Source organism: Pseudopodoces humilis, chromosome 13 (genome assembly GCF_049639895.1).
Source record: "Pseudopodoces humilis isolate 2021_Gansu_Grassland_sample_001 chromosome 13, ASM4963989v1, whole genome shotgun sequence".
NCBI classification, from domain to species: domain Eukaryota; kingdom Metazoa; phylum Chordata; class Aves; order Passeriformes; family Paridae; genus Pseudopodoces; species Pseudopodoces humilis.
Genome location: NC_142212.1, coordinates 15494933 through 15522708, shown reverse-complemented (window position 1 = coordinate 15522708; position 27776 = coordinate 15494933). Strand labels below are relative to the sequence as shown.

General features: G+C 43.3%; 2 protein-coding genes across 5 annotated transcripts in view; both read right to left on the bottom strand.

Annotated features, from left to right (window-relative positions):
* The window catches only part of LOC102114655 (monocarboxylate transporter 2-like), a 36948-nt gene extending 24107 nt beyond the window's left edge, over nt 1–12841 (bottom strand). The window contains exons 1-3 of one of the 3 annotated variants that reach the window (XM_088061905.1): nt 12773–12841; nt 9792–10047; nt 9304–9561 (exon numbers count right to left, since the gene is read on the bottom strand). In XM_088061905.1, coding sequence (XP_087918031.1) covers nt 9304–9520 — 217 coding nt within the window. In that variant the 5' untranslated portion in view covers nt 9521–9561; nt 9792–10047; nt 12773–12841. Of the gene's footprint in view, nt 1–301; nt 777–9303; nt 9562–9791; nt 10048–12676 lie in introns of those variants that run through there. The other 2 variants (XM_088061904.1, XM_005522008.3) reach the window with 2 other exon arrangements.
* Nucleotides 12842–17240: 4399 nt separating this feature from the next.
* Nucleotides 17241–26441, bottom strand: KBTBD8 (kelch repeat and BTB domain containing 8). 2 transcript variants are annotated; one of them, XM_005522009.3, is made up of 4 exons: nt 26411–26441; nt 24921–25131; nt 23173–24287; nt 17241–20948 (listed from the first exon to the last, which is right to left on the bottom strand). In XM_005522009.3, the coding sequence occupies exons 1-4, from the start codon at nt 26424–26426 to the stop codon at nt 20485–20487; spliced, it is 1806 nt and encodes a 601-aa protein (XP_005522066.2). In that variant the 5' UTR covers nt 26427–26441; the 3' UTR covers nt 17241–20484. The 2 variants fall into 2 exon arrangements, with proteins under 2 accessions (XP_005522066.2, XP_014107256.2); XM_014251781.2 differs by having other exon boundaries at nt 26382–26425.
* Nucleotides 26442–27776: the final 1335 nt, after the last annotated feature.

The window sequence follows — 27776 nt, the reverse complement described above, 5'->3', positions numbered from 1 at the left end:
AGTCCCGGGATGCTGCTTCTCCAGACCCCAGTTCTAAGATGCTACTCCCTTGGACCCCAATTCTGAGATTCTGCTCCCCTGGACCCCCAATCCCGGGATGCTGCTCCCTTGGGCCCCCAGTTCTGAGATGCTGCTCCCCTGGACCCCTCGTCCCAGGATACTGCTCCCCACATCCGTAGTCCTGCGATTCTGCTCCCCTGGCCCCCCAGTCCCGGGATGCCGCTCCTCCAGACCCCAGATCTGAGATTCTGCTCCCCTGGCCCCCAGTCCCGGGTTCCCCCTGCCCTCCTGTCCCCGTCACCTCCGTCCAGGCGAGTCCCGTGTGCCGGGGCGCCCACCCGGAGCCGCCGCCGCTGTGCCGGGGCAGAAATGCCACGTGTAAGTGGGGAAAACCAGAAACTGCGGCTCCGACCCGCTGCTCCGCCCCCCCGCTGCCTGCCGAGCCCCCGGGACACCTTGGGACATGGTGGGACACCTTGGGACACCGGTGGGACATGGTGGGACATTGGCAGGACCCAGCTGCGGAGCGCGGCTCGGCCCGGCCCGGGGGGACACGCTCCAAACCTCCCCGGCAGGCACATCCCTCACTCCAGCACCCTGTCCCCTCGCGTTTCATCTCCAGCACCCCCCGCGGGCATTAATTAAACCACCCGCAGTTACTTAAATGCAAATTGTTCATTTTTACTTCCCCTGTGTTTCCACCTGCATCCCTCCTCTTTCCCGTGCTAAATCCTGGCTCTTTTCTCCTCCATTCCAAATTGTTTGCTGCTGCCCTGCCCCTGGACCACATCATCGTTATAAAAAATAAAAAAATAAAAAAAAGAGAGTGATTTTTTTACACGGGTGGATGCTGATAGGACAAGAGGGAACAGTTTTAAACTGCAAGACTGGAGACCTAGATTAGATATTGGGAGAAAATTCTTCACTGTGAGCGTGACAGGGCATTGGCACAGGTTGCCCAGAGAACCTGTGGCTGCCCCATCCTTGGAAATGTTCACGGACGGGGCTTGGAGCAGCCTGGGATAGGGGAAAGTGGCAGGGGAGTTAGAATAGCATGGGCTCTGAAGTCCCTTCCAACCCAATTCAGAATTCTATGATTCCCTGATCATTGCAGACTTCTGGCCCCTGCTCACTCTCACCAGTTTGCTGTGTGTTCTAGTTTTCACATGGAGCTCTGGTTGGGAAAACATGAAGCAGTGTTTGCTCTGGCTGGGAAGGTGCAGTTTCAGCACAGACCTTATATCTTGGGCAACCTTGCCTCCCCCTGGCTGAGCTAACAGCCCCGTCCGTGTCCCATTTTTCTATTTGCACCATGAAGCAACTGAGAGGGGGAAAAAATCAGGGCCTTGCTTTGCTGTAATCTGGCACAGTTAATCTGGAGCTTTAAAATCTCCTCACAACACAACTGTAAGATGTTTTATTACTGCCATTTCTTTCTTCCTATAAAACTGAGTAAACTCAAAATGACCAGAAACCTTTACTCTCAGCGTGATGATTTGGAGAGTTTTATTTCAGTACAGCCCTGACCCACTTTATGCTGTGAGGATACCAGCATTCAGCTGTCCCAGCAGCTACTTTCTGTGTTCTGTTAAAAATAAAAAATAAGATCAAAACAGAATAAACACCCCTAAGACTGAACTTGACACATCCCTAGCAGCAGCATGGAAGGTGGGAGGACAGACAGAAAGCCCAGGCAGCAGAGGTACAACTTCAGCCGAGGATGCTGCAACAACTCTCAGCTGGAAGATGAGAGTTTCCTTCTCCAGAGCTCCTAAATTGTGTGTCATGCTAAAGAATGGCCCCTGCAGCCAGCCCCAGCAGGGCACCTCTGGGTAAACTTCCACACAAACTCGTGGCAAACTCAAAACTAGAGCAGGAAACCAGTTGCAGCAGGTGATATTGGGGGCAAACAAATGATTTCTAAAGATGTCTAAATGTGGTAATTGGTTGCACTGCTGTTGCTGCTCTGAGGAGAAGCTCACAAGCAAAGCAGAACAGCCCGAGGGCAGAGGGTGGGACTGACACTGAAATCCTGGGCTCACTAGGTCAGAAAGGACCTCCTAGCAATTTGGGAGTCTTGGGCTCGTCTCACAGCAGCTGCCTGTGCTCTCCCCTCCATGTCAGGACCTCCCCCGGGACCAGGCTCTGCTTTCTCATCCACTGACGGCAGACACTTCCTGGAGGGCAGGTTTTTTAATTTGCTGGCAAGCAGCAACAAAATTGATTAAAATTGCAAAATACCTTTTCAAATGACTCATTTCCCTATCACGGTATTCCATGTAAATAAGTGACTGCCATTGTAATTCCCAGTGCTCCGTTCCAGAGCTGTTCAAATAAGAGTGGCACGCCAGGAAAAGGAGCAAAGCAGAATCTGAAACTCTTCCTCTCCCCCCACTGTCCAACCTTCACAAAGATTGCTGTGACAGTTCCCAGGTCATGATTTTTTAATCAAATGAACTAACAGCTTTTACTTATTGAAGCCCAAGGTTTGATGAGCAACATTTAAAATCATAGAATCACAAAATGGCTTGGGAGGACAGGGACCATCCCCCTGCCATGGGCAGGGACACATTCCACCAGACCAAGTTGTTCCAAGCCCCTTCCAACCTGGACTTGAACATTTCCAGAGGAGAGGCAGACACAGTTTCCCTGGGCAACATATGCCAGGGCCTCACTTCACCCATATAATGGAGCACATAAGCTCCCCCCAAAAAAAGTGACTAGTGAGGACAACTTGAGTGTTTTTTCTTGTCTTGGAGAAAGAAAAAAAAAACAGGATTGGGGAAAAACCCCTGGGCCCCCTCAAGAATCAAAACCATTTCTATTTATTTTCAGTGAACCACTTGGGTATTTGGAAATAATTTTATTCAATGCCTTTTATGCAAAGTAGCTTGTAGTAACCAAAGGTAAGAGCTGCATCTCTATAACTCCAACAGAGTTTTTCCTTCATTGAATCTTTGCAAGTCAATTAAAGTCTTTAGAAACTGCTTCCACATTAAATAAAAAAATCCATACCTAGCTCTGCTGCTTGAAAACAGCATCTGGTAAATGCCAAAAGAGGTACCTCTGCACTTCTTTAAAGGGCCTTCAGTGGCACACCCCATTTCTTAAAACTACTCTATTGTCATGTTCCATTTGATCATAAAATGAAGCAGCAGTGAAATCCCATCCATAACCACAGTTAAAATGGAGCTCCGGAATTAATGGATGAGAATATAGGCAGAAATTTTCTGCAAAACCAAAGGGCTGGACCCATGTGATATCATCACTGGAAGATGAGAATTCCCTTCTCCAGAAATGTTAAATTGGGTGCCATTCTAAAGAACATCCCCTGCAGTTGCCTTGTGTGAGCTGTCTTAGGAGAGAGACATGCCAGTCCTCAAAAACCAGGCCCGTTTATTAATGTTCCTGATAAAATTCTGAACTTTTTCCAAGGGATCAACCCATACAGACACAGAGTAATACTTCAGAGTAGATTTCAAGTCACCAAAATTCTTGGCTCTGGACTCCAACCAATGCCACCACAAAAGACCAGCTGTGGGACAAAGCATCTCTTCCCTTCCCAGTGAGCACAGTCACCCTTGTACCTTGTGCTCTTCCCACCACTGAGCATGACCAGGCTGATAAAACACATTCCTCAGTGTTTAGCCACAAGACTCCAGCATTCAGGGATTTACTACTAATATTTTCATGCCTGGGTTTTTAATTAAAGGGAACCTAACTCTGGCTGGTGGCTCCTGAGCAGCAGGAGGGGTGCAGGCAGCACCTGAGCAGCATGTTCCAAGTGGCATCAGACATGGTCAGTCCACATCCCCTGACATCTCTGTGGCTATTTGGAGGATGGGGAACTTTAATTTCCATGCAGCCTCTTTGCTGCTGTGTGAGAGGTTCTGCTGCAGGCAGAGCCACCAGCCCCTCACCCCCTGCACCTGGTGAGGGGGTGACACTGCCCAGAGCCAAGTGACATCAGTGCTGCCACCAAAACCACCGGGGACACTGGCAGAGCCCTCCTGGCTTTGTTTTTCACTGAGTAATATGGTTTACAAGGGGGTCATGGAGAGGTCAAAATAGAAAGTTATGAAATGTCAAACTTGCATTTTGCTAAACCCCGGTATTAATAGCATGAAGTGCAGACGGGCAGAGAGATTCATGACATGAAATAAGTTTCTCCAGAGCCAGGAAACCTCTCAGACAGCCCCAACCCTGTGTCTGTGCCATCAAACCATCAGCTAGGTGCATGAAGCATCACTGCAGGATGTGCTGGTTTCCTGGAGAAAACAGAATAAACCAAGCAGTAACATCACTTCTTCTGTTTTTCCCCTTGTTGCAGGAGTTTAATCAGCAGCTCAAACCAAAACATTCTTGATGGCAAAAAGATGGTGACAATTAATCTAGATCTAATAACTGGAATGTTTTCACTGGGGAATTAAAACAAATTAGTCTTTTGCTATTGCATCTTTGTCTCATTTACATTTTAATCCCAGAAGGATCTTCCTCTGTTATATTTGGAAAATGACTGCATAGAAAGGGAAAAAACAACATGGTTGAAGAGCTCAGAGATGCATCAAGAATTTAGCTATTAACTTTTATGGTAGAAATCTGGTAATGGCAAGTCCTAAATGGCTGAAAATGAGGAGAAATACTGTGTTTTTTCCAAACACTGCTGAATGCAGAGCCTAAAGGCATTTAAGATTGTGCACACAAAGACAGGCAAACAAACAGCTGGGGCAGGAGGTTGTGTTGAAGGTGTAATTACACATTAGCCAGAGCACAGCAGGTCACTCTTTCATTTGTACTGAAAGTACAGGGGAGTCCACTGGTGACAATGTGTGCAGAGGGAAACTTCTGCCTTCCCCACCCTGTGGCTCTCCAGCTCCAGGCTCAAGCCTTGTGCTGTGAGGTTTTACTACAGGATAACGAGTCCATACATTTTTGGTCAAGGTAAGCACATAATGAATAAAGACTCTGTAGTGTTGCCAAAGTAGAATCAGTGTGGTACCAAACTTGTCCCAGCCTGTCTTACCCACCTAGCCTGCCTCTGATTTCTGGTGGAAATATTGTGGGGGTTTCCTTACTCTCTTCAGTGAAGAGGAACCAGGTTAGCAAAGATCTGCAGCTTAGAGTGCCAAAACTAATCTGATGAATTGTGACACATCTGGCCCCTCCACAGGCACCATCTCCATGGCATGGCCCTCAGCAGCTGTGGCACATCTGAGTCCAGAAAACCTCTGCTGTCTCCAGTCCACTTCCAAGTAAACCCTCAAGCAGCTGTCAACAGGGCAGAAAAAGGATCAGCTGCCTCAAGAGTACTTCATCAAGCTGGAGAGCTTTAGACCTCATTAAACCCTCATGATGTTTGAGAGAGGAGAGATGTTGCAGGATCACCATGAAGAGTGATTCCCACTCCAGAGCAGCACAAACCTGCACAATGTTGACTGATCCTGAGTTGAGGGTCAGTGCCCTGGGGACAGGGGGATGTCACAGCAGTTTCCAAGTAGTCTCTGGAACACCACTGTTTGCAGATCATAGTACTCTTAGCCATTACATAATGCAGGCAATTTCCAAAATAATTAACCCCACCTCACCCTAATTTTAAGATAATGGAGAGGTATTCAATTATAAGTACAGAAAAATATCATCAAGAAGCAGCTGGGGCTTTGGTATGGGTTGTGGCTGCCCACCAAATAAAATTGTGACAAATGATTGTAACTCCAAGAAGTATCTCCTCTAGACATGAGTTTCCCCAAGAAATCTCTCTCTGGGGCTGCAGTGTTTAGGGCTGCTGTCTGCTGCATGTTTGTAGAACACCTTTGATCTGCTTCAAGGACAAGGAATGGTCCAAGCAGTTTCAGCTGGCACCACACAATGCTTGTCACCAGCAAGGCTCTGGGCACTGTGAGAGAGCAGGTGAGAAGCAGGGCAACAGAACCAAGTCTGCAGCTCCTTGGAACACAACCAGCTCCTCCTGGTGGGGTGGAGGAAAGCCAGGAAGTTCTTTATTACCCTTCAGATTCAGTAAAAAGCTGGGATATGGAAACAAGAGACAGAAATAAAGCTGGCAGGAGCTGAGAGCACACATCACGGGGTGCAGAGAGCTGTGTGTAACATCCCTGTGCCCTTAACAGGGCGTGATGCAACACACAGGATTGCTGGGGGTAAACTCAGCCAGGCTCCTGGGCCTGAATTCTCTGTGCTGCTTTGCCCTTCTGGCTGACCATTGTCCAGAAGATCAAGCATTAACTTCCAAGGTCTGACACGGAGAGTTCTTGAGGAACTTGCTGAACTTCTGACACTGTACAGCCCTGTTACCCCACAACAACAGAAGGAGGAGGCTTTTTGGTCCAAGTGTAGTGTTTACTCCAGCCTGCTGTGATCCCAGGCTTACAGACTGACCTTCCCAAGAGCCCCCCAAGTTCCACAAAAATGACTCCTTGTAAGACATGCTTCAAAGGGGGATCCAGGTAAAGTAATGGAGTTTACAAGGCACTCCATTACTTCTCATTCCTGAAGACCTTTGGGGAAGCCCCCTTTCCCAAAATGCTTGAGGCTGAAATTTGCCAGGCTTCTTCTAGTGCTACCGTTCAGCAGGTCAAACTCAGCAGCTGAAAGATGAAATCCTGGCTGCACTAAAAGTGATGGCAAGATGCCTGATGACTTCAGTGCAGCCCAGGCTTTACCCAAAAATTATATTAGATGTTTGTTGAAGCTTTTCATTTTATTTTTTTTTTCTATTTACTCTAGTGCAGGCTGTCCTAAACAGCTGTTTTATATATAGATAGCTGCAGCTTTTTTGAATATGCACAATAAAAGCTGGGGTTTGAAGGGAACCCCTGCACTCCTTCAACCACTCTGGCCAGGCCTTGTTGGTGCTTTCCTCCTTCCTCAAACACAGCATGCAGCTTCACTGGATGCCACAGAATTGCTGTAGGCTTATGCTGCTATAGCTGAAAGGTAGATCAAGCTGAGTATTCAATTACTTATGCACTCAAAGGTATTTATTCCCCGAGATGAAACTCCTAAATCTGTTACTATTGCCATTCCCTCTTCTATTACTATTAGCATGCTGCTGCTTTCAGATCTATGAGATGTCAACACCAGTTACTGGCAGCAAAACTGAAAGATGAGAACATGACAGGGAAATGTTCAGAATTATGAATCATGTGCAAAAACAGATGAAACACTTGATCTCCCTTAATTCTAGAAGAGTACACAGGGATTTTTCCTTCAGATTTATATTTTTCCAAGATCTATTTCAGATGCTGCAGTGATTTAAAAGCTGAGTGAGGTGAAAAGCAACAGGTACTGTCTGGGGGACAAACCCTCAGAGAGGAAAGGTGCTCTTGGAGCAATGAACACAGATGTTTGTGAAAGGGACAGGACCCCCTACCAGCACTGAGTTCTTGGCCCAAAGTCTGAGTGAATATAAATGCAATGCTGAAAAGGAAAGTAAACTTGATTCACAGCATCTCTAGTTTTCCTGCTCGTGCTCCACCCTTCCTTCTGTTACAGGTGGCATCTGGGAAACTCAGGCACTTGCACACACAGCTGTAGTTTATAATAACAGCTCTGCAGCAAGATGGTGTCATAAAAGTCTGTATTTAAGGATGGGAAGATCAGTGGTGAAGCCACAAGTCTGGTACAGTAATAGCTTCTTCCTCCATCAATACTGTAGCCAGAAGTTCCCTTGCTGTCCTCTCTTTCCATCCAGATGTCAAGGGCCCTCGCTCAGGGAATGTGGAGAAAGCCAGAAATCCCAACCACTCTGAGACATGTTCAGTGTCTGATGCTCAGTTTCAGACATCCAGCTTCCAGAGGGCCCTGAGCAGCCACCCTAAGGAAATGAACCTCTAAATGAATCTCTCTTCAGTCTCTCTCTCTGTCAGCCCTTCTCAGCTCCTGACACAAAACCACCAGAGCCAAACAGCAGCCAGAGGATACACAGCCACTGTTTCAAGGGGAAGTCAGTGTTCAGTAGAGCTGCTGATTTATTCCCCCTGGAAGTGAACCCTTCTGTCCATCTGCAGTAGAGAGTACAGCCCAAAGAGCCCAGGGAATCTGCCTCACTGACGGTCTGATCCACTCCAGCCAGACCTGAAAAGGCTCTTTCTGCAAGCAGCTCATCCCTCACACCTCTCTGGTCACACACATCTCCTTTCACCTTATTCCATCCCACACCAACTCCTTTATTTATTGCCATGTAAAACCAGTTCCTAAAGTACACAGTGTACTGTGACAGTGTGCCTTCTGTACACAGGGTGTATCCCTGATTCTTGCAATGAGGGACCCAGGAAGCCTCCAAACCACCCTGTCCTGAAGGCAAGAAGATCCCTCCATCTACAAAATTTTTTGTAATAATCTTCCCCAAAGAGTGTCAGTGACTTTTTTAGGAAGAATACAGGTTTGGGTAGATGTGAGGCTACTCACACTTGGGCGGCTATTCTTGAGCTCTTAAGAGTTAATCCTTTTACCTTTCACCCTTGCAAAACCAGCTCAGAACCGCCAGGATCTGCTAAGAGCCCAGGAATAACTGCACCTCACAGGCATCAGCAGCCTAAACCAGATGATCTCTACTAACCATTAACAGCAAGATTAACCAGCTACCTCAGATCAAAGTGGCAGACTGATAACCTGGAGACCTCCCCCAGGGAACACCCATTTGATGATTTCATTATAGAGATAGTAAATACCTTCCCACAACAGTAAGTTTTGCATCCAAGGTACAGGTACCCAGTGAACATTTTAATTTGAAGAAACCGGTGAATGTATTTGTTCTTTTAGGAAGATTCTGCAGAGAAAAGTCTAAAACATCATCCCTTACTTATTTGAAGCAAGATTTTAGCAACAGATTTAGGAAAAATATATTTTAATGCTGTCTCCAGATATACATGCACATATTCTATGTCTGTACGTCAGCAAATCTTGGGGTTTGAGTTTCAGTGGCTTCTCTGCAATCATGAGTACAAGTTACACATTTTGGTTTCAAAAGGAGAGACAAGAATAGGAACAGAACAAAAGACCAAGTATACTGAAATAACTGCCCAGACTCACATAATTCCAAGCCTCCCCTCGCCCATGCATAGCAAGGATTTCTGATGAAAAAAATAATTGATGACTTCATATATGTTGGCAATAAAAAACTCAGCACTACTGGTTTTCTCAGTTTTCTCACTTCTCATGAAAACAGAAAGCCAGACTTAGAGTTAGCACTTTCCAGGAACTTTCTCAAAGAAATACATTCTCCCCTTTTGGTGTAGAGATCAGATATTCTCTTTCCAAAGGAAGACACAGCCTTGCTTCACTTACCTCCTCCGTAGGTGGTAGCACACATGATGGACGTTGTCCAGGCAATCTGGCTGTAGGAGATGTTGAAAACAGCCTGGATCTCTTTAAAGTAGATTGTGAAAGCTTTAGGAAAGGTAAATGCAAACCCAATTGAGATGGAGGCTCCGAACACCACTGCCCAGCCCCATCCACCATCGGGGGGGACATAGCCCAGGTCTGAAAGGACTGGAGGAGCCATGGTCAGGGCAAATTCCAGAGCAAACCCTGCTTCCCAGTGTCCTGCAGAGCAGAGGAGATGTGTGTTGTACAGAATGATCATAACATGTGGTCAGGCATCATTTTAAAGCACATTAAAATAATTTAGAGGTACAGAGAATCACCCACTCTTGAAGCCTTAATCCTTTTTCTGTCTTTTAACAGTTCTATTGTTCAATTCTAACACAACCAAGATTACCCTTCCCTCTCCAATAACCCTGTCCAGCTCTTCCACTTGTATTTTAAATACATACCCTCAAAATACTCCTATGGCCTCCATGTCCAGGAACAGATCTCAGTCCCAGATGAAGTCAGTGCCTCCACTTTCTGTTCTCCACCTCATCCAGCCTGTGGCTCTGTGTCCCACCTTGGGAGATGGCTTCTGGAGGTTACTCCTGTCACAGTCCCTCTGGAGAGAACCCAGCGCTGTGGCTGCACCTTTTTTAGGGTGAATCCTTCATTGTGTGCTTTTCAGATGTGGGTGGAAGTCCTTATGATTTCAGGTTATTCCTGATTAAAAGAATAATCCCCATGATGTAAGCAGCAGGTGAACAGCCCCACAGTGGGCCCAGCTCCCCTGTTCTGCAGGGGGACAGGGCTCTTTCGGCTGTTGCTTTCCTCAAACCAACAACCACACTGAGAAACTGCTTGCAAAGGGGCTGAAGTTCCTTCCTACTTATGGGCAGCAATTCCACTCCTGCCTGATGCCTGCCAGGTTACCAGATTATGCTCAGGAACAACACAGATCAAAGAGGGCATTCACTTTTTTGCATTCTTCCCATTTTCCCTGGTCATTAAAATAAAATGAGGATAAAAAGAAAAATAAGTAAAACATACATGTGTTTTCTGAGAATCTTTCAGATACATCAGGGATGAGTTTTGGAATCCCTTTGCAAAATAGTCAGATCTCCACTGAAAACTTTTAGTCCTCTCCTGAAAAATAATTTTTGATTTTTTTTCTTGTCATAGCCTTTCTTCACTGTCTTTTTTTTACTAGAGACCAAGACCATTCATCTCCATTTATTTTTAATTGAAGGAAATTTATGTAAGCTCATGTTCAGTGCTCTAAAGGCATCAGTGCTGGTTCTGGAGGTCCTCAAAGGGTGAGAGGTTACACTGGAAGAGGATCACCACACACCTCACATCCTCACCCTGATCCCTGGGCATCCACTCACAGCCTCTGTGGAGTCATGGTCAGTTCCAATCTAACAGGACAGAGAGTGCTCCACACACAGCTCCAGGATCTGATCCACTGAGACCCACGAGAGGATTCACTGCCACTTACACAGAATCACAGAATGGTTTGGGCTGGAAGGGACCTTAAGGATCACCCAGCTCCAGCCCCTTTTCAAGGATTTCACTGGAACATGAGAGGAACTCGACTGTAACTAGAAAAATCTCAGGGCTTCCTGAGATTTCCTTGCTGTTTCAAGAGATGCCCAAGTCTTTTACGATAAAATGATAAATAAATAATAAGGAAAATGCCATGTTAGACTATGAGGGATGCCCTGTTTTGATTTCAGGATCAAGCAAGACTGTACTTATGAAGTTTCTCTGGCTCTGATATTAGGTAATAAAGTGGTCTGATAGATATTTATGAAACATTATTTTTCCCTTACAGGTATCCACAGTATATAGAACATTCTGATGGAGAGTCTGTTATACCCCATCAACTAAGCCTTCCCGTAAAAAAAATAATATTCTTTTAGAATTACATTAACCATACTTTATGTTGGGTGGGATTTTAAAAGGAAAACCCAAGTTAAAAAGTAATAGTGGTGATGTTGGAATGCCTGTTGAAGTTTAAGAGATCTTATTACTAATCAAATTGCATTTCATTGCACTGCTTCTTTCATTTATGGTTATTCTACTCAGTTTAGGCCATCAAAATATTATGGATAATACCAAGCTCCCAAAACTACTGACATATACTAGTGGTTCTGAAATTAGGCAAAATAAAACTGATTAAGGGGTGGTTAGTGTGAGGACACATTTCCTTATTTAACATTATTTTTGGTATTCACAATCTACCAAAATTTAGGATATGCAGTTTCAAGGCTCCTCAAATTCAAATTTTTTTGGTAGTCCTTTAAGAAGGTTGAGCCTGAACTTTCTATATGGGATTAAAAAGAGGCTATTTTTTTATTGTCAATTCTAAAATTATAACAAATTTTATACCACCTTTAGAAGTCTTATGTGATGAATATAGTTGTACATTTAATTAGATCTTTTGTTTAATGAGATATATTGAGAAGACATTAGCATAAAATGAGATTATGGTATCAGATCATTGTCCAGCTTTTCTATACCAAGGCAAATTAATACAGAAAACCGAAGAGAGGAACCAAAGTGAAATGAAAATGTACTGTACAGTCAAAAATAAAAATCACACCAGCTGACTCTTACTTCCTCAACTGTAAAACAAGGCTTCCAGAGGAGGATTTAGGGGAAACCAATTTTGGGATTATAAAATTTGGGATTATTTTTAGAGGGTTTAATACCCTGAGCAATCAGCAGGCAGTGATGTGATACAGTCCCAGTCTCCTGTGGTTTGTGAGACATCAGCACTAAGGAGGGCCCAGGACCATTCTCCCATGGGCATTACCCCTTCTGTTGCCACCCTCTTAACCACAACTTTGTAGTTTTAAAGCATGAGTTGTCTTTGTCTGGCACAGATCTACTTGTCAGCTCTCTCATTTTACCCCTATTTCCTTTTTGTGAAGTTAAAAGTCTGGATGTGCCATTTCTCCACTTACCACTCCCCCTAGGCTTCCTGCTTAATTCCTGTTAGTTTATTTAGACTTATTCTTTAGACAGGTATTCTGGATCTTTTCAACACTATACTTCAATCCTCTTCAGGAATGTCAGGCTACTAACAACTTGGAAATAAAGGAATTCCAGATCTCTTTCACAATCAAAGCCCTTACATCTCAATCCAGTTGATATTTACCATCTTCTTTCCTTGATTTATTGAACTACTGTCTTTTGGAACTGGCACATACAATCACAATCTTCATCCTGTAACCCAGATCAACTGGGGACTACTCTTGCATTGTACGATTATTTTTCTACACCACTCATTTTACTTGGTTGGGGCTGGGTTTTTTTCGCTAAATGAGAGCACCATGAAAAATCAAACCTGAATCTAATGAAGCTTCTCCTGCTGATCCAAGGACTCCATGGGGCCAAGATTCCCTCAACCCAGGCACGCCAGCACACACAAACACTCACTGACCGCTGTCCGAGGGGCTGCTCCCTGTGCGGCCGAGGCAGGCACCGCTCCGGCTCCCGTCCCTTGGGAATGCCGGCTCCTGCCCCCACTGGAGCCATCTGCTCACTTTTAAAGCCATCTGCTGACCCCATGGCCCACCCCAGACACAGCTGAGATCAAAGGTTGAGATCAGAGGCTCCACTCTCAGAAGTAAAGCCTTCCTGTAGCTTGGAACACCACCTGAACACCCAAATGTATCTCACATTAACTCCTCTTGGTCACCCTTCATCTGCCCTGGAAAAAAATCCAGGGCAAACTCTCCATTCGCTGTGCTTGGAATGCTGGCATGTCTCAGCTCCTTGTGAGTGTCGATAAATTATTTGTCAGATATCACTTTTCCTTGTACATATTAACTTATTCTTGCCTTGCAATGTGTTTTTGCAGGCTCTGCTCCCACTCTCATCCAGGGAAATTTGCATGAGGAGGTTTTTGCCCATCCTCGTACAGGCATCTTCTTCTGCCTGGAGTTCTCCTGCTTGACTTCTGGCTCACCCAAAATCCTGTGTCAGATTGATTTTGATCACCCAAGGAATGAAGGAGTTGACAAGCCAACACTTATCAAGGAGTAAATGTCACCCTGGAGTGAGGGGAAAAGATACAGAAAATTCCTGAATATTTTACAGTAACCAAGCGATTGACTTGGAGATTTAAACAAGCAATGTCCACGACATGAGTCCATGCTTTGTAAAGGTTAACATAACCCAATTTCAGTAGGAATGTTTCCACCAGACTTATGTTGCAAATCCCCATTTGGGGGATTTAGAACATTCCCCTGCCGTGTTTATAATCTCAACGCTGCAATGCACTACTGAAGCACAAAAAAAAATTTAAAAAAACCTGATTTTATGTGAGCCAGGGAAATGTTTTCATCCAATCCAAGTAGAAAATTCATCAGAAAGGTAAATGGAGAAAGAAAAACGATTCATCCAAGTTAACTTTGCCAGTCAGCATCACCTGTAACCCGTATTTCCGGCCCTGTAGCCACATGCAGTCATCCACACTCCTCCATATGGCCCCAGCAGAAATATCTTCCTTGCAAGCACACAAGAAATGCCCAAACTCACAAACAAGTTCCCAGTTTGCATTAGCACAAAATGCTGCAAATAGTGCTCTCCCAGCCAGCTCAGATGTTCTTCTCACAACACAGGACAAACAATCCCCATTTACGAAGATTTTCTACCAGGCAGTTGTAACAGCTTGATAAAAAAGTCTCCAGTGGTCAAAAGACAACAAGACAAATTCTGGGGAGAAATCTATTGATGGTTATTAAACACAGAGATGCCACCTCTGGCACTGCAGATGGCAAATTGCTGGAACTTGGGGAATGTTGACAGGCAGCTCCATGCTTGTGTCCTCAGGCACCCACCATTAGTTCAGAGTCAGGGAGAGAATTCCAATTACACATTCCTTGGGCTGATCCATCTTGTGGCCCAGCTCTTTCTGCCTCACCAGTCATGGCTCCCACCAGTTATGCTCTCTAAAAATGTTTTACAGCCAGAAAGACAACAAGCATATCTGGTGCTTTTTCTGTCTTCTAAAACGAGTAAATCCTTAAAGGCAGTTATAGGTGCTGTGGGGATTCATCACAGATTGTTGGAGGTGCATGTGGTTCTCTGTGCTCCACCCCATGGGAGGGCACCAGGAGCTGCCTGTTGAGGAGAATGCAACCACACCAGACCTAGAGTTAATGGGAGTCACTTATTCCTAAAGGTGCAGTGTTGGAAGAATGCTATTGTAAAAAAGAATGGCATTGCAAGAGTTGAAATTCCTTTAGACTTTCAGAATAAACTTCCAAAGAGGTACTTTCTATTTTGCTTGTGGATACTTAACAGTGCCCTTGGCTCTGAGCCAATTTAGACTGGTGCTTTATCAAATCAAAATATGGATTTGCCTTTGTTAGATACTGTCCCTCCTTCCACCTCTGTGTTAACAGTAATTGCCTAATTTATAAATGTTTTTGCTGATAGTTACTGGGCTGTGACCATTTCTAGTGCACTTCAGACATAATAGCAATTCATACCATTGAGAGAGTGCTCTCCAAAATCACTTTGGAAAATCTTGGACACGCCCCTTGCAGCTGAGATGGACAAAAGCAGCAGAAACTCTCCTTTTCTATTTCTTTGGCCTGTGAAAAATTGAAACTTGAATGACTAATCCAATGGCTCTTTCTTCTTAACACTTCCTCTCCATTTATTAGTTTTGATATAAAACACGGTATAACTTTAACTTGAGAAAAATAAAATGTAAATTTGCAGAGTAAAGACAATTTCAATACTTCATTTATTGGCTGGTGAAGAAGGTTAATTTGATATTCACCAAATATTACTGCCCCTGAGCCTCTCAGAAGCTACAAAGAAATCTGTTACTGAAGGAATATGAACTGAATCAAAATAAAAGGGTTTAAGGTAATTCAGAATTTATCTGCAAATCTTTTTCTGCAACTGATGTGTCACATACCATCTTGACTTCAAAATAATTTCATAACTGAATTTATAATCAAAAATTAGATATGTATTATTAAATAAAAGGATCAAAAGCTGTCAGGAAGTGAGCATACAGTTCACAGTTCTTACACTTGGGCTGGACATTGCCACTTCTGTGTGACAGCAAGGGCTGCAAAGCAGAGTTCATGTGCAAATCTAAGGAGACACGGGAGCACAGAGGGCATTCCTTAAATAGATATATTTGGTACCATTTTGGTTGATGTTTTACAGGTATTGTTACGTTGCTGGCACTCAGTGACACTTTAAGGTCTAAATACGCACATACCATGCACAAATTGTGGAGCTGACCTGTTAACAGACAGCAGCTTGAGGTTATTTGGGCACAGCCTCCAGTCCTGTTACCCTGGTGTGGCTTTGGGACCAGGCTGTGCCCTGGATCACAGCCACAGAAGGAGGGAGAGCAGAGGAGAAAGCTGTGACACACTTGCATCAATTTACACAGATGTCCTTCCATGCTGGGAAGGGCTCCCCATCACTCAGGTACTACAAAGAGGAGGGCATCATGCTTTACCTATTTCTCTTTTGTTCTTCAGGCAGATCTAGGCCTTCTTCACTCAAATCCTGTGATATGCAGGAATTCACCTCATCCTTCAAAAACAGTCAAACCCAGCCAAATGTTCTCCAAGTGGGGATTTTTAGCATTTTTTCCATAGGGAAATACAATATTCAGGATTTTGTACATGTGCTCGATCACTCTCACTGTCTGCTCACCACCCCCCAACTCCTCAGGTGGTGGCTGCTTTAAATTGCATTTTGTAGAGGGCTAAAGCTTGCAAAGATGTAAAGTCTGTACAGGAATTGTGTCCTACTGGTTGGTTAAAAAACAGAGACCCCACCAGCACCTGCTGAAAAGGAAAGCTGATAAACACCTTTGTGGTACTTCAGAAATTCCTCTTTGGAGAGACATTAGAAATCAGTTAGTTTTGCTTCTACTTGTTAAGTAACTTGATCACAAAATCTTTATAGAAGTTAATAAATACCTGCCTTTCACAGTGGATATTTGCATCGTTAATTGTGTAAAACACAAAAATCAGCAGTGAGGCATGGGGACCTTAGGGAGATACTGATGGGGGAGGTTCCAGCTTTGTTGGTCTCACTCTTCCATCTTTGAGAGGCCCAGAGGGGAGAGCATGCTGCAAAGAGATAAAGAGAAAGCAACAGCTGGATGGTTATTTCCCCACCTCTTGGCTGCACACCAGTGCCAAGCTGTGAGATACTCCCCTGTGTGCAGCATGCTCTGCCCAGCTTTGGGGCACAAACACAGTGGGAAATTTCATTTAAGTAATGCTACTTTGTTTTAGGGGGCGTGCAGGAGTTTGTGTGTTCCTGTCCTTCAGCAGACGCTTCCAAAATACTCATTTCCAAAAGGATGTATGAAAGGAAAAACATGCCCAGCAAATAACTCCACCCCCAATGTGCAGATGGGAAGAATCTCTCAAGGGCCCAGCTACTTCCCTCTTCAAAAAAATACACTGGAATTTACTTTAGTATCCCAAGAAGGAAAATCCTTATTGACACTTACGAGAATAATCATTTGCAAAGCTGTGGCTCCCCCAGCTCTCTCAGGGTGCTGGGAAATTCAGTGTGAAGGGGTTGGGGTTTTCCAATAAACAGCCTTTTCAGGCTGGAAAGCCCCACTTGACATTCCTGCTGGGATGCCAGCTGCAGACAAAGGCATGGAGAAAGGGAAGGGAAAGACCGTGCTGCATGTGTGTAAACAAATGAGAATTTACACCTGAACAGCCACAAGGAATGAGACAAATGAACAAAGCATCTTCCACCTTTAGAAAAAAAAAAGGACATTACACACAGGTGAGGTACAAGTGCAGAAATAGAAGAACCGAACAAACATCAAAAATACATTGGATTAATTTTCAGAAATTTACTAAAATGCACACAGATTTGTCACAAAAACAGTTGAACTCCACTGTATTTCAACAATAGGTTTATTTTAAGAAACATAACATGACATCAAGTAAAAATGCAAAATTGTGCAATTATGGCAAAATGTTTAAAAATCCACACATTTGCCCTCATAGGACTACAGTACTTCTTACTAACATACCTGAGCACTGAATGTTGGATGCCACTTCTCAACAGCCTCGCGAACAGGGAGCTCTTGGATCTCTTGTAGAACATACACACACTGCATGTCTGGTGCACCAAAACTGCTCTGAGTTATTCTAAATTTCATTGATGGAAGCAAGTGGAAATTACAAAATGTTTCCTTCTAAAGTAACTAATAATTTTGGAAGAGATTTACACTCACCTAAATTCTTACAACACCAGAAATTCATTTCATAAAGGGAAATAAATGAATGCAAAAAAAATTCCAAATGAGCAAAATGTACAGATTACTGTTCAAATATTATCAGTACCTTTGGTGCAATTATTTTTTTTTTTGTGCTGTGCAAGTTTACTTAAGCCTGACTCTAAAGCAAAACTTTACCAGGAATCTGACTTTCAGCATAACGTAGAAGCATTTAAGAATTGGCAAAATGTCACAGCTACATTACTGTCTCAACAAACTCCTCATGCAAAAGGTTTAGTATATTCTACTCCCACAGCAAGTTCCAGGATTTAGCTTTCAAACACATGACAGACTTGGATCACACCCTCAGTTTGAATGGTTAAACAGAATGGAGATCTTTGTACTTAGTGCAGATAAACAAAATTAACAAACCTACTGCAGAATTAACCACAGCATATTGTACTTTATACATCACATGACCAGTCAACTGCTAACTCAATTCTATTTCATAGTTTCAAGTAATATATTGAAATTTGTTCTACTAAATAAATATAGATTGTCAAAAAGCAGCAAGAAATCTTGTAAATATTCAACCAAGCTCAAAAAAAAAAAACCAAAAAACAAAAACCAAAAGAAAAAGAAAAACAAACAAAGAAACAAGGAAAAAGTTACATAACACTTTGCAAAAATAAAAGGTCTTACACACAAATGCAACACTGTTAGGGAGGGTGCTTCAGAAAGCTTGCAGCTAGAGGCCTACAACAGCGCAGAGAGCTAGCCAAGGACTAAGGATCATTAGTTAAAAGTTAAATTAGTTGTACTTTTCAGAAAACCCCTTATTCTTGGCTATGCATAAAGATAAAACTATCCAGAAGAAAACTAACAAAGAAACAATACACCTCAACACTATTGGAAAACGCGGTCTTAGCGAGAATTGCCAAATTCAAGAAAAATAAAAAAACAAAATGCAGGTGCTCGCATTGGAAGAAGAGTTTGGTGAATCTCTGGAAGATGAGGTATGTAATGCAAAGAGGCATTTTTATTTTGCTTTTCATTTCACAGTTTTTTGTTTGTTTTTGCCTCTCAAACATTTTTGTGCAAGAATTAATAAATAGAACCAGGTGAGTATTTTCATGTATTAGGAAGATTCCATTTGGGAACAGGAAGACCACATAGTAAACAAACATTATCCAAATCCTCAGCCATGCCAGGGGGATAAACAATGAGCTAAATATTTGGCTGACTGAAATATCAGCTGTTAAGCCAGATAATGGTAAGCACTTCCAGCCAGTGATGGCCAATGCCACATCAAGTTAACTGGTTTACTTAGGTCAACAGGAAAAAAACTGGAATAAGTAAGATAACTTAAAGCTCTACAAAATGTAGAGCTGTAAGAAACCTGGTAAATTGCAGCTGATGCAAGATTTAGGAGTCCTCTTTTCCCTTTTAAATCCAATTCTCACTACTGAAGAAGAGGCTGAACTTTGAACTTACTTTCTAAAAATAAGTTAAATGTTAAATACATAAAGAAAAGTGTTGCACTATATTCCTTATTCTGTATTTCCCCTAAGATTATTTAAGCCATGGACGCTTACTGTTAATTTTGCTTTAATACGCTGGATAATGCTGACAGCTCAGTAGTGCAATTTTTCACATTATAGAGCAGAAGGAAATAGAAGATAGTTGGGGGCTTGACTGCAAAGAGAAAAGGAAAACAATTTGCAAAGTTAAACCACACTTTTCCAAATCACCAGAGCACATGCCAACTCTGCACATAGCACTGTACTATAGTGGAGACAGAATGAACACTCCACACAAAGAGGAAAAATAAAAGAGAATCAGTATTTTTAAGGCCATATCCTGTCACCATTCTGTGCAAGAACACCACTGCAGTAAAAATGTTATGTTAGAAAAGACAATCTGATGACAGGACAGGGCCTGAAGACAGACAAACACTCCATGGAAATTAACAGGCTGTCTTAAACAGTAGCAGAAGGCTGGCCCAGTTCAGACAAACAAGTATTAAAAATGTACTAGCACCATCAACTTTTGGGTTAAAGCCCTTTACGGGGTGAAAAAAAAAGATTTTAATCAGTGTTAAAAAAAAAAAGAAAAAAAAGTTTTTACAGCACTACACCTATGTGGCAAAAAAAAGGTGTTGGGTTTTTTCCCCACCATCATTAAGCTCAATCTCATCAAAAATCCACAGACAGGAACTGGTACAACAATATGAACAGGCCTCCATCTGGGGCAAAGGTACTCCACAATCCAATTCTGACTTGAGTTTTTTTTTTTCCAAATTGCAGTGCACAAACAACATCACAAACATCTTAGACATCAAAAACAGTACAAAAAGAAGAGATCATTATGAATCAGGTTCCACCATTCCTCTCTATGTACTTTCAATCTAAATTAAGAACAAAAAAAAGCAACAAAACTTAGTGATATTGCCTCAGATTTTACCCGTATTAAAAAAAAAAAAGAGAAAAAGAAGAAAAGTCACTTCAACACATCTTGGACATCCTTAACTATTAATGCTAGATTTTCTTTCACTGTAGTGCATAGTTATCCTGGCTCTTCCACTTAATTTGCTTTTACCACAAAAAAACCCTTTAATATGACATGATTAAGTGTCTACCAGAAAAAAAAATGCTGATAATTGCACTTTGTAACCTCCTTCTCATTTCCCAGGAAAATATCAGTAAATATGAAACTGAACGAACAATTCTCCCCCCGGACTGCAACCTTTAAAGAGCACCCATCCCCATATACAAAAAACTGTCTGTTTTATCTTACAATAAATACTGACAGAATTTCTTTGTTTTCTTTTAAGACATGTTTTCTCTAGCATCAAATTACCACTGAAATCACTAAGGCCTGTTACTGAGAAAAAAAAAAAAAGGAAAAAAAAAAAAAAGAATTTAAATAACTTTCTGAAGACACTGCGGATACAATTTAGCAACAACACATTCAAAATGCCGGCCTAAATCCCAGAGCCTGTCTGGAGTCTCGTAGACTTTCTGCCATTGATCAGTGACTTCATCGTACTGGTAGAGTGAGTTCTTCCTGCTGGTTCTGAAAACGTGCTCTTCAACAGTGACTTGAGTAGCTCTGACAAAGAGATGGAGTTTGTTTTTGAGGAGAACAAGTTTTATGTATGGGTTGATGGACTGGTCGCACGGGAAGTCTTTTTTTCGAGTCCATTTGTTCTGTTCAATGTCGTAGGCCTCGACGGTGAACATGCGCTGATGGTTCCCACAGGTGCCAGCTATGTAGTAGATGGAGTCGTTGTACACTGTTGCCAAGCCTTGGATTCTAGGCACAGTCATCGGGGTCAGAAATCCCCAGTAATCCTTCTGAGGATCATAGCAAAGGAAGAACTCCCCTGGAAAGAGAGAGGAAAAATAAAATATAACTTGTGCTTTGTTTCCAGGCCAACAGTTCTGTGGCAACTGTGCCCTCAGGTACGTTCTTCCACAGACAGAAACACTCTTAAGTTTTCCAGAGCCTGGATCCCAAAACAAACACCCTAGCACCATCAACTGCTTTCCTTTTAGTGCTTTACAAAAACATTAATAGCATGACTAACACCTACTTTGAATTTCTGTTTCAGCTGAAGCAGAGGGAATTTGAAGCATAACAGAAACCCACTTTACACAGTTTCTAGGTATTCTTTAGTACTTCTAAAACATGTTTATTAATTTGGGACAAAGCCTTTCAAGATTCGTCTTGAAATGCCTGAAGTACATTTGTTTCACTTTAACATTCTCACAACGTGTCGTCTGCAGATGGGGAGTCTCACAATTATTTGCTCAGGTTTAGCAGATTTTAAACCCTGAATTCTGTCTTGTACTACACACAGATTTTGAAGCTGCTGGTATCAGGTGGCTGGGTTACACATTTAGGCTGATTTGCTTAAAAGGAGGCCAGGTGAAAACTTTCATGAAACTACCCATTCACAGTTAGGTTTGTGGTTAGGTTATAAAATACCTCTGATGCTCCGTGCACAGAGCAGCAGCTACAGACTGCAGATAAAGGAAGTTCAGATGACCAAAAACTCATGCTCTGTACATTTCATGAAAAGAACATGGATAAAGTCCAGTGGGAGAAAGGCGTAACATCTGCCAAATACTAGCATAATTCAAATCATGATTTCACGTGGCTATCTTAAGAATTTTAACCAAGCTGATTTGTGACCAAGCAACCTCAAGTATAACATAGAATACAGAAGTGAAACAGTAAAATTGGTGGAACAGAGTTTAGGAGATTAATTCTTACAGATAATACTAATTTTGATTATTCAGTTTTGTTCCACAGTGCAATCTCCTGGGACTGACACTTGTATTCCATAGGCATTTTCAGTCTCATCAATTCTTATTGACTACTTTGGAGCTCTTCCTAGAACAATTCCTAAAAGCTAACCTCTTTCTGCTACAGCACAACTCAGTCAAGGTTTTTTTCTAGGTATCCATAAAACTACTCTAGAATTTGCTGGTTAGCACAGGAAGTAGCTTATTTATACAAGCAGTCAAAGCACTGAAGCACAGTATCAGCAGCTAAAATTTGTGAACAAGGTGCAGTCTTATTCTAGAGGTTATAATAGTATCATCCACCTTTTATCAGTTCTAAGAAACATTAAAGGAACAAATACTAAGTTCAGTATTCTTCAGCATTCCTTTCTAACCACCTAAAGCAGAGATTTAGAGAACGTTTTAGCATAACAGAACTATTTAAAGCCACAACCAACAAGAGTTAAACATGATACAGAAACAATAGAAGAAAACTGCAAGTCACATGGAAGATCACGAATGTAAAGTCAAGAAATAATGTTGACTTCTTCTTGTAAGTAATAAGGATCTAACAGTATTCTCTATCCTGTTTCTTCCCCGTGGTCCAGCTTTGCATGGAAGTGACCCAAGTAGGAGCTGCTGTGCCTCCAAGACCGTAACTTGTGCAGGTGTTTATAGAGGTGGCCCTCAGCAAAACAAAACTGGGACACCTCCCCCTCCTTCCTTCTTTCCACTTTGGGGTTCCCTTACCACAGCCTCAGATCAATCTCAGCACTTTCCAGTGTGCACAAAATGTAAAGGCAGTACTGAAATTACTGACCAAAGAAACAGAGTTAAAACTAAGGGAGATGCTTTATCTCTTTCTAGTTTCTAAGATGACTTCAGAAAGCAGGGTAGGGCAGGAAATGAAGACTTAGAAGTCATTCATCAATTTTTACAAGTCACCAAGAATAAAGACACCAGGAATTTTCTCAGCTTTAGCCAAGTAAAATACAAAGTGCTTTTTCATAGAACAGTGTCCTTTCTTCTGTGTTAGTGCATTTCACCCATGTAAAGATTAAAGAATTTTCAGAATTAAGTTTAATACTGTATTGTTGACTCAGAATACCACAAAAGATGTAATACTGAGTTATTGTACAGATGACAACTTAGTGACACATTCCCAGGGCATGAGAATGCAAGGCAGCAACCTCCCCCTCCCTAGCTCCCCCTGCCCCACCATTGCCCAAGGAGTTTTTCCAAATTGCTTAAGAAAACACAGTCAGAACAAACAATCCCCACTTCCAATAAAACACCACAGAGCCAGTCAAATCACCTTACCCTGTAAAACATAGATGCTATCCTTATACTCCACAGCACTATGGAACTCCATTGCTACAGGCATGGGACACACAGCTGTCCAGCAGTCCTCCCGGCTGTCATAGCACTCCACAGACTTGAGGGAGTTCCGCCCATCTCCTTCATAAACTCTCCCCCCGATGGCGTATAGCTTCCCACAGCAGTGAACCAACTTGCAGCCTATTCTGGCCCGCAGCAAAGGAGCCTTCGGAATCCACCTATTGCCAGAGTGATCATACATCCAAAAATCACTCTCTGCTCGATGGTCAATGGAGACCTCACTGCTGCTCGGCCTGTAACCACCCGCAATGTAAATATCGTTATCAGGAGACACGAGAATTCCCACCTCCCTCAAGTCATTTGGTGGCTTGCATAGTTTAAACACTCTCCCTGTGACCGAATCTAAACAAGGCACTGTTTGCTTCTTTCCTGAGTGTTTGTGGGCAGCATCAAAGCATATGATCATTTCTGAAGCGGTCATTCCAAGCCGTTGTGTGTAGCCATTGGCACTGGGTTGTCCCTTTTGTACACAGCTTTTGGCCATCGCCTGTGCAAACATGGGAGGGATTTTCTCTAAAAATGTCTCATCCAACAGAGGCATACGGATGCATTTGGCAAATATTTCTGGAAGGTGCACTTCTCTCTTATTTTGTTCATGCTCAAACCACCTTATAATGCTCTCATAAACATGTTCTTCTTTATCTACATTTAAATCATCACTGTTGAGGATACTTATCAGTTGGTCTTTTCTCAACTGAAGAAACTCTTGCTCTTTGGTGACACTCAGAAACTTCTTGCGAATGTAGTCTTGTGACCTGTCTTTGAGTTCCTGATGACCATAGTGATCAGCAAAGATGAACACCCCAATGGAGTTCTGTGGGTCCAAATGACTGATCATGTATTTAGCACACTGGTCTTGTATGGAAGGGATCTGGAAGATACTGGCTGCAGTGAACAAAGCTTGAACGTTGGCCTCTGTCAGCACTACTCTGGAGGTATATGCATAGTTCAACACTAAATGCATCGACTCTGCTTCCACACCAACAATCCGAACTTCCTTCTGGGTACTCTCGGTAAGGCCGCTCGTGAACATCGATCTGCAAAACAAAAATATCCAGCAGTTTGCCTGTAATTACCTTTAACCACAGGCATGAATTTACATATGTTGTACAGCTAGTCCCAATGTGTTTGCCCCTCCATCAGCACAAACACATTTATCACACGTGTTAACTTTCTCTTGGGGTACCTAAATTTAAGATCATTTCTACACTTACTGAAACAAAAGTGGAACTTCTTGCTTAATTATCTCACTAAACCTATGTTAAAAATCATTGAGTTTATAAGCAAAGTTCTTGACATATCCAAGTCTTTGCATTCAACTTTCAACAGGTTATTTCACATGCACACTAGTCTAGCACACTAAAATATGTAACTTGAAAAGAAAACAAGCAGTTTCAATATACTCTTACTGTATCTCTGGTACCCTCAGTACAGGAGGCAGTTTTGCTTGGTTTAAAATTGTGTGACATTTTCTCCAATGAAACTTACCTCTGAGAAACAGACACTGATAATTCACTGACCTTAAGAGAACAATAATCTTTACTTGCTAGGTGCACTGTATTATCTATAAATACACGGAACTTATTTTCATTTTATGAAAATTCAAACAATCATACCTACACTAATATTCTATCTGCTTTGATCACCACTAGAATAATGGACAGTTGTACCTGAAATAAGGACTGATTGCAGCAAGAACATTCCTATGACAGGAGAATGTTTTCCCATGATCCACTTCCACCACAATATCTGTCAGCTGTCCTTCATCATACATGGTCTTCAGCTGTTGGAGAATACTACAAGCATGGAAGGGGTCCATTCCACTGCTGACTTGGTTTGAGGGAGGAACTCCATTCAGTGTTTGTGAAAACTGACTTGGTTCTACAAAGCAAAATTAAAACTTTAACAGAAAACAATCAACAACAACAAAAAAGCCTCCAAAAAAATTCATACACGTGCCAAATACCCACGCATGACCAAGAAGTGGCACAAATTGATATTCCATACTTCCTCAGCATCATCATCCATTGACAGCAAGCCAAACATTGTCAAGGGTGAGTAAATATATAAAGATACCTCAATACTTTTTTTTTTCCTTTTCACAATATACATGTCAGTTACCATTCAACTATAAAGTTTATACCCCTATAAATTATAAAGCTTATACCCATTATGGAAAACAATACAAATACTTCATACAACTGGAAATCAAATCAAGAAACACAACGCTTATTGACCTTTAAAATGAAAAGGGACACAGAGGAATGAAATAAGTCCCCAACCTACCCTGCCATCACACAGGCCTGTATGTAAATATTTGACTTCACACTGAAACAGGAACTGGCTCCTGCCTTACAAAAGTAATGGTTGGAGCAGAGACTCATGAAGAAACGGCCCCACAATAAGTCTGCTGGGCAGCAAACTTAAACACATAAATTTGGAGACACAGTTACATGTTCTCTCTACAAATAAAACAGAATTATAATTTGAAATTTCTCAGGTGTGAAGGAGCTTATATATCACTGTGGAAACATATTTAGTAGAGCATATGCTGCTAAATAACATGTGATAAGCCTAATGAAGTAATTCCCAAAGTGAAAATTGAGCAATAGCTCAAGCACAAAAATCTGTTTCGTAATAGCACCAACATTTTTACGCAACAACAACAAAGGAGAGCTCAAAAGAAAAACATTAGGTGGCAAGAGCTGCAAATCGGGTAAAGCTGCTGACTGCAACAGAGCGCTTTCAACAAAATTTGGGCAACACAAAGGGGCAAAGAGGAGAGAGAGCACACCCATTTTCATAGAAGCCTTTCATCAACTCCACTCCCCTCTCCCGGCTGCGGCCCCTCACACAGCAGGGGGGGGTCCCTCATGGGACAGCCTCCTTCCACCCTAACACAGCACACTGCCTCGCACAGCCCCTCTCCCACACAGCCCCCGCTCAGCTCTCCCCTCACGCCATCACCTCCCACACCCGAGCACCGCTGCCCCTCCCAGGGACCCCTCCCAGCCCGGGCACCCCCGAGCCCCCTCACACGGTGGTCCCCTCAGTACAGGCCCGAACCTTCTCATCGACACCCCTCAACACACAGGCCCCGATACCCTTCACCAGGATCCCCCCTCTCGCACCGGGCATTCCCCCGTCGCCCCGCACCGACCTCCCAGCGCTGCCATCCTGGGCCCCGCTCGGGCAGCGGCTCCGGGGGCGGCCCGGCAGGAAATGTCACCGCGCCGCTTCCCCCGCTCACCGCCGGCCGCGCACCCCGCAGCATCAACGACACCGATTGGCCATTGCCCCCACCGCCTGCCGGGATATGTAGTGCTGGCCGGCCGCCTCCAGCGCGCGGGGCCTGCCGGGAGTTAGAGTCCCTCCTGGGCGGGATGCCTGGGAGTTGTAGTTCTCAGGGGGAGGCGGGCCCTGCCGGTCGCGTAGCAACGAGGCGGCGGCGCCTCCGGGCGAGCCGCCATTTTGGGCTCGCGGGTAGGGCCTTGTAGGCAGCGTCAGTGCCTTGTCCCGGCGTTTTGGAGCCTGTTCACTCCTCAGCAGCGACACCCGGCAGAAATGGCCTGTCCAGAGGAGTAAATTTTCCGCTCCACTCCCAATCCCTGCAGTTCCCCTGTCCGCGCTGAGCTATGGCTGCTGCGGCAAACCCTCGCTGAGGGGAGCGGAGGTGGCTGCCCAGCCGAGCTGGTGCCACCGTCCCTGCTGAAACCCGGCAGAAAGGGGCACAGAAATCCTGCCAGCGTCCTAATGCTGCAAGGATGTCTCAGGGGCAGGGGAGCAGCTGTGAGACCCACAGCCGTGCAAAGTTGACTTGATGTTTAAAAGAAACCAATAGTAGGATACTTGATCCATAAGCTTATTACACCAGGAATATTCTTAATTTTCCCAGAGTTGGTAGCCCCAGCATGCTGTGGGCAGCCAGATCAGCCCTACCTGTCTCACAGAGCTGCTGAATGACTGCGGCACACAAATGACCATTTTTGCTGTCCCTGACCCTTAATGTTACAAAGCACACTTCTCTCTCCATCCCAAAGGTCAAGTGGATGATAGTCACGAGGTTTTCCAGTTTTTTGTGGAAATTAGCCACTGGTCTCATTCTTGGGAACTGTGTCACTATCAGGCATTTGATGTGGAAGAGGTTTTGAGGTTTTTTCTTTGTGAAACAATTTACAAAGAAATAATGGAAGCATTGCAAAATCGTGTATATTGTTCCTGGTTTTACACAAGATAGATTTAATACAACTTCACAGCTTTTAGCTGGGAAGTTTTGTTCAGAAAGAAAAAAGCAAACAAAACCAATTTGAATCATATTTTTAAATTAATTTCCCATTAGCTCTCAGAAATGAGTAGCCTGAGTAAATGAGCACTTCTCTAAAGCAGGTGGATTTAAAGGCAGTGCCACCCCACTGGTTTTACTTTTGCTTGCAAGGCACAGCCTTCCCCTCACTCAGCAATTATCAGTGGTGTCCAGGCTGCTCCGATGATAATGCTGCACAACGCAGGAGCGATGGAGACTCTGA

Coding starts and splice junctions, on each gene's coding strand:
- KBTBD8 (XM_005522009.3), bottom strand. Junction 24,288..24,920: donor GCAATCAGTCCTTATTTCAG/GTACAACTGTCC, acceptor TTTGTTTTGCAG/ATCGATGTTCACGAGCGGCC. Junction 20,949..23,172: donor TAGCATCTATGTTTTACAGG/GTAAGGTGATTT, acceptor CTCTCTTTCCAG/GGGAGTTCTTCCTTTGCTAT.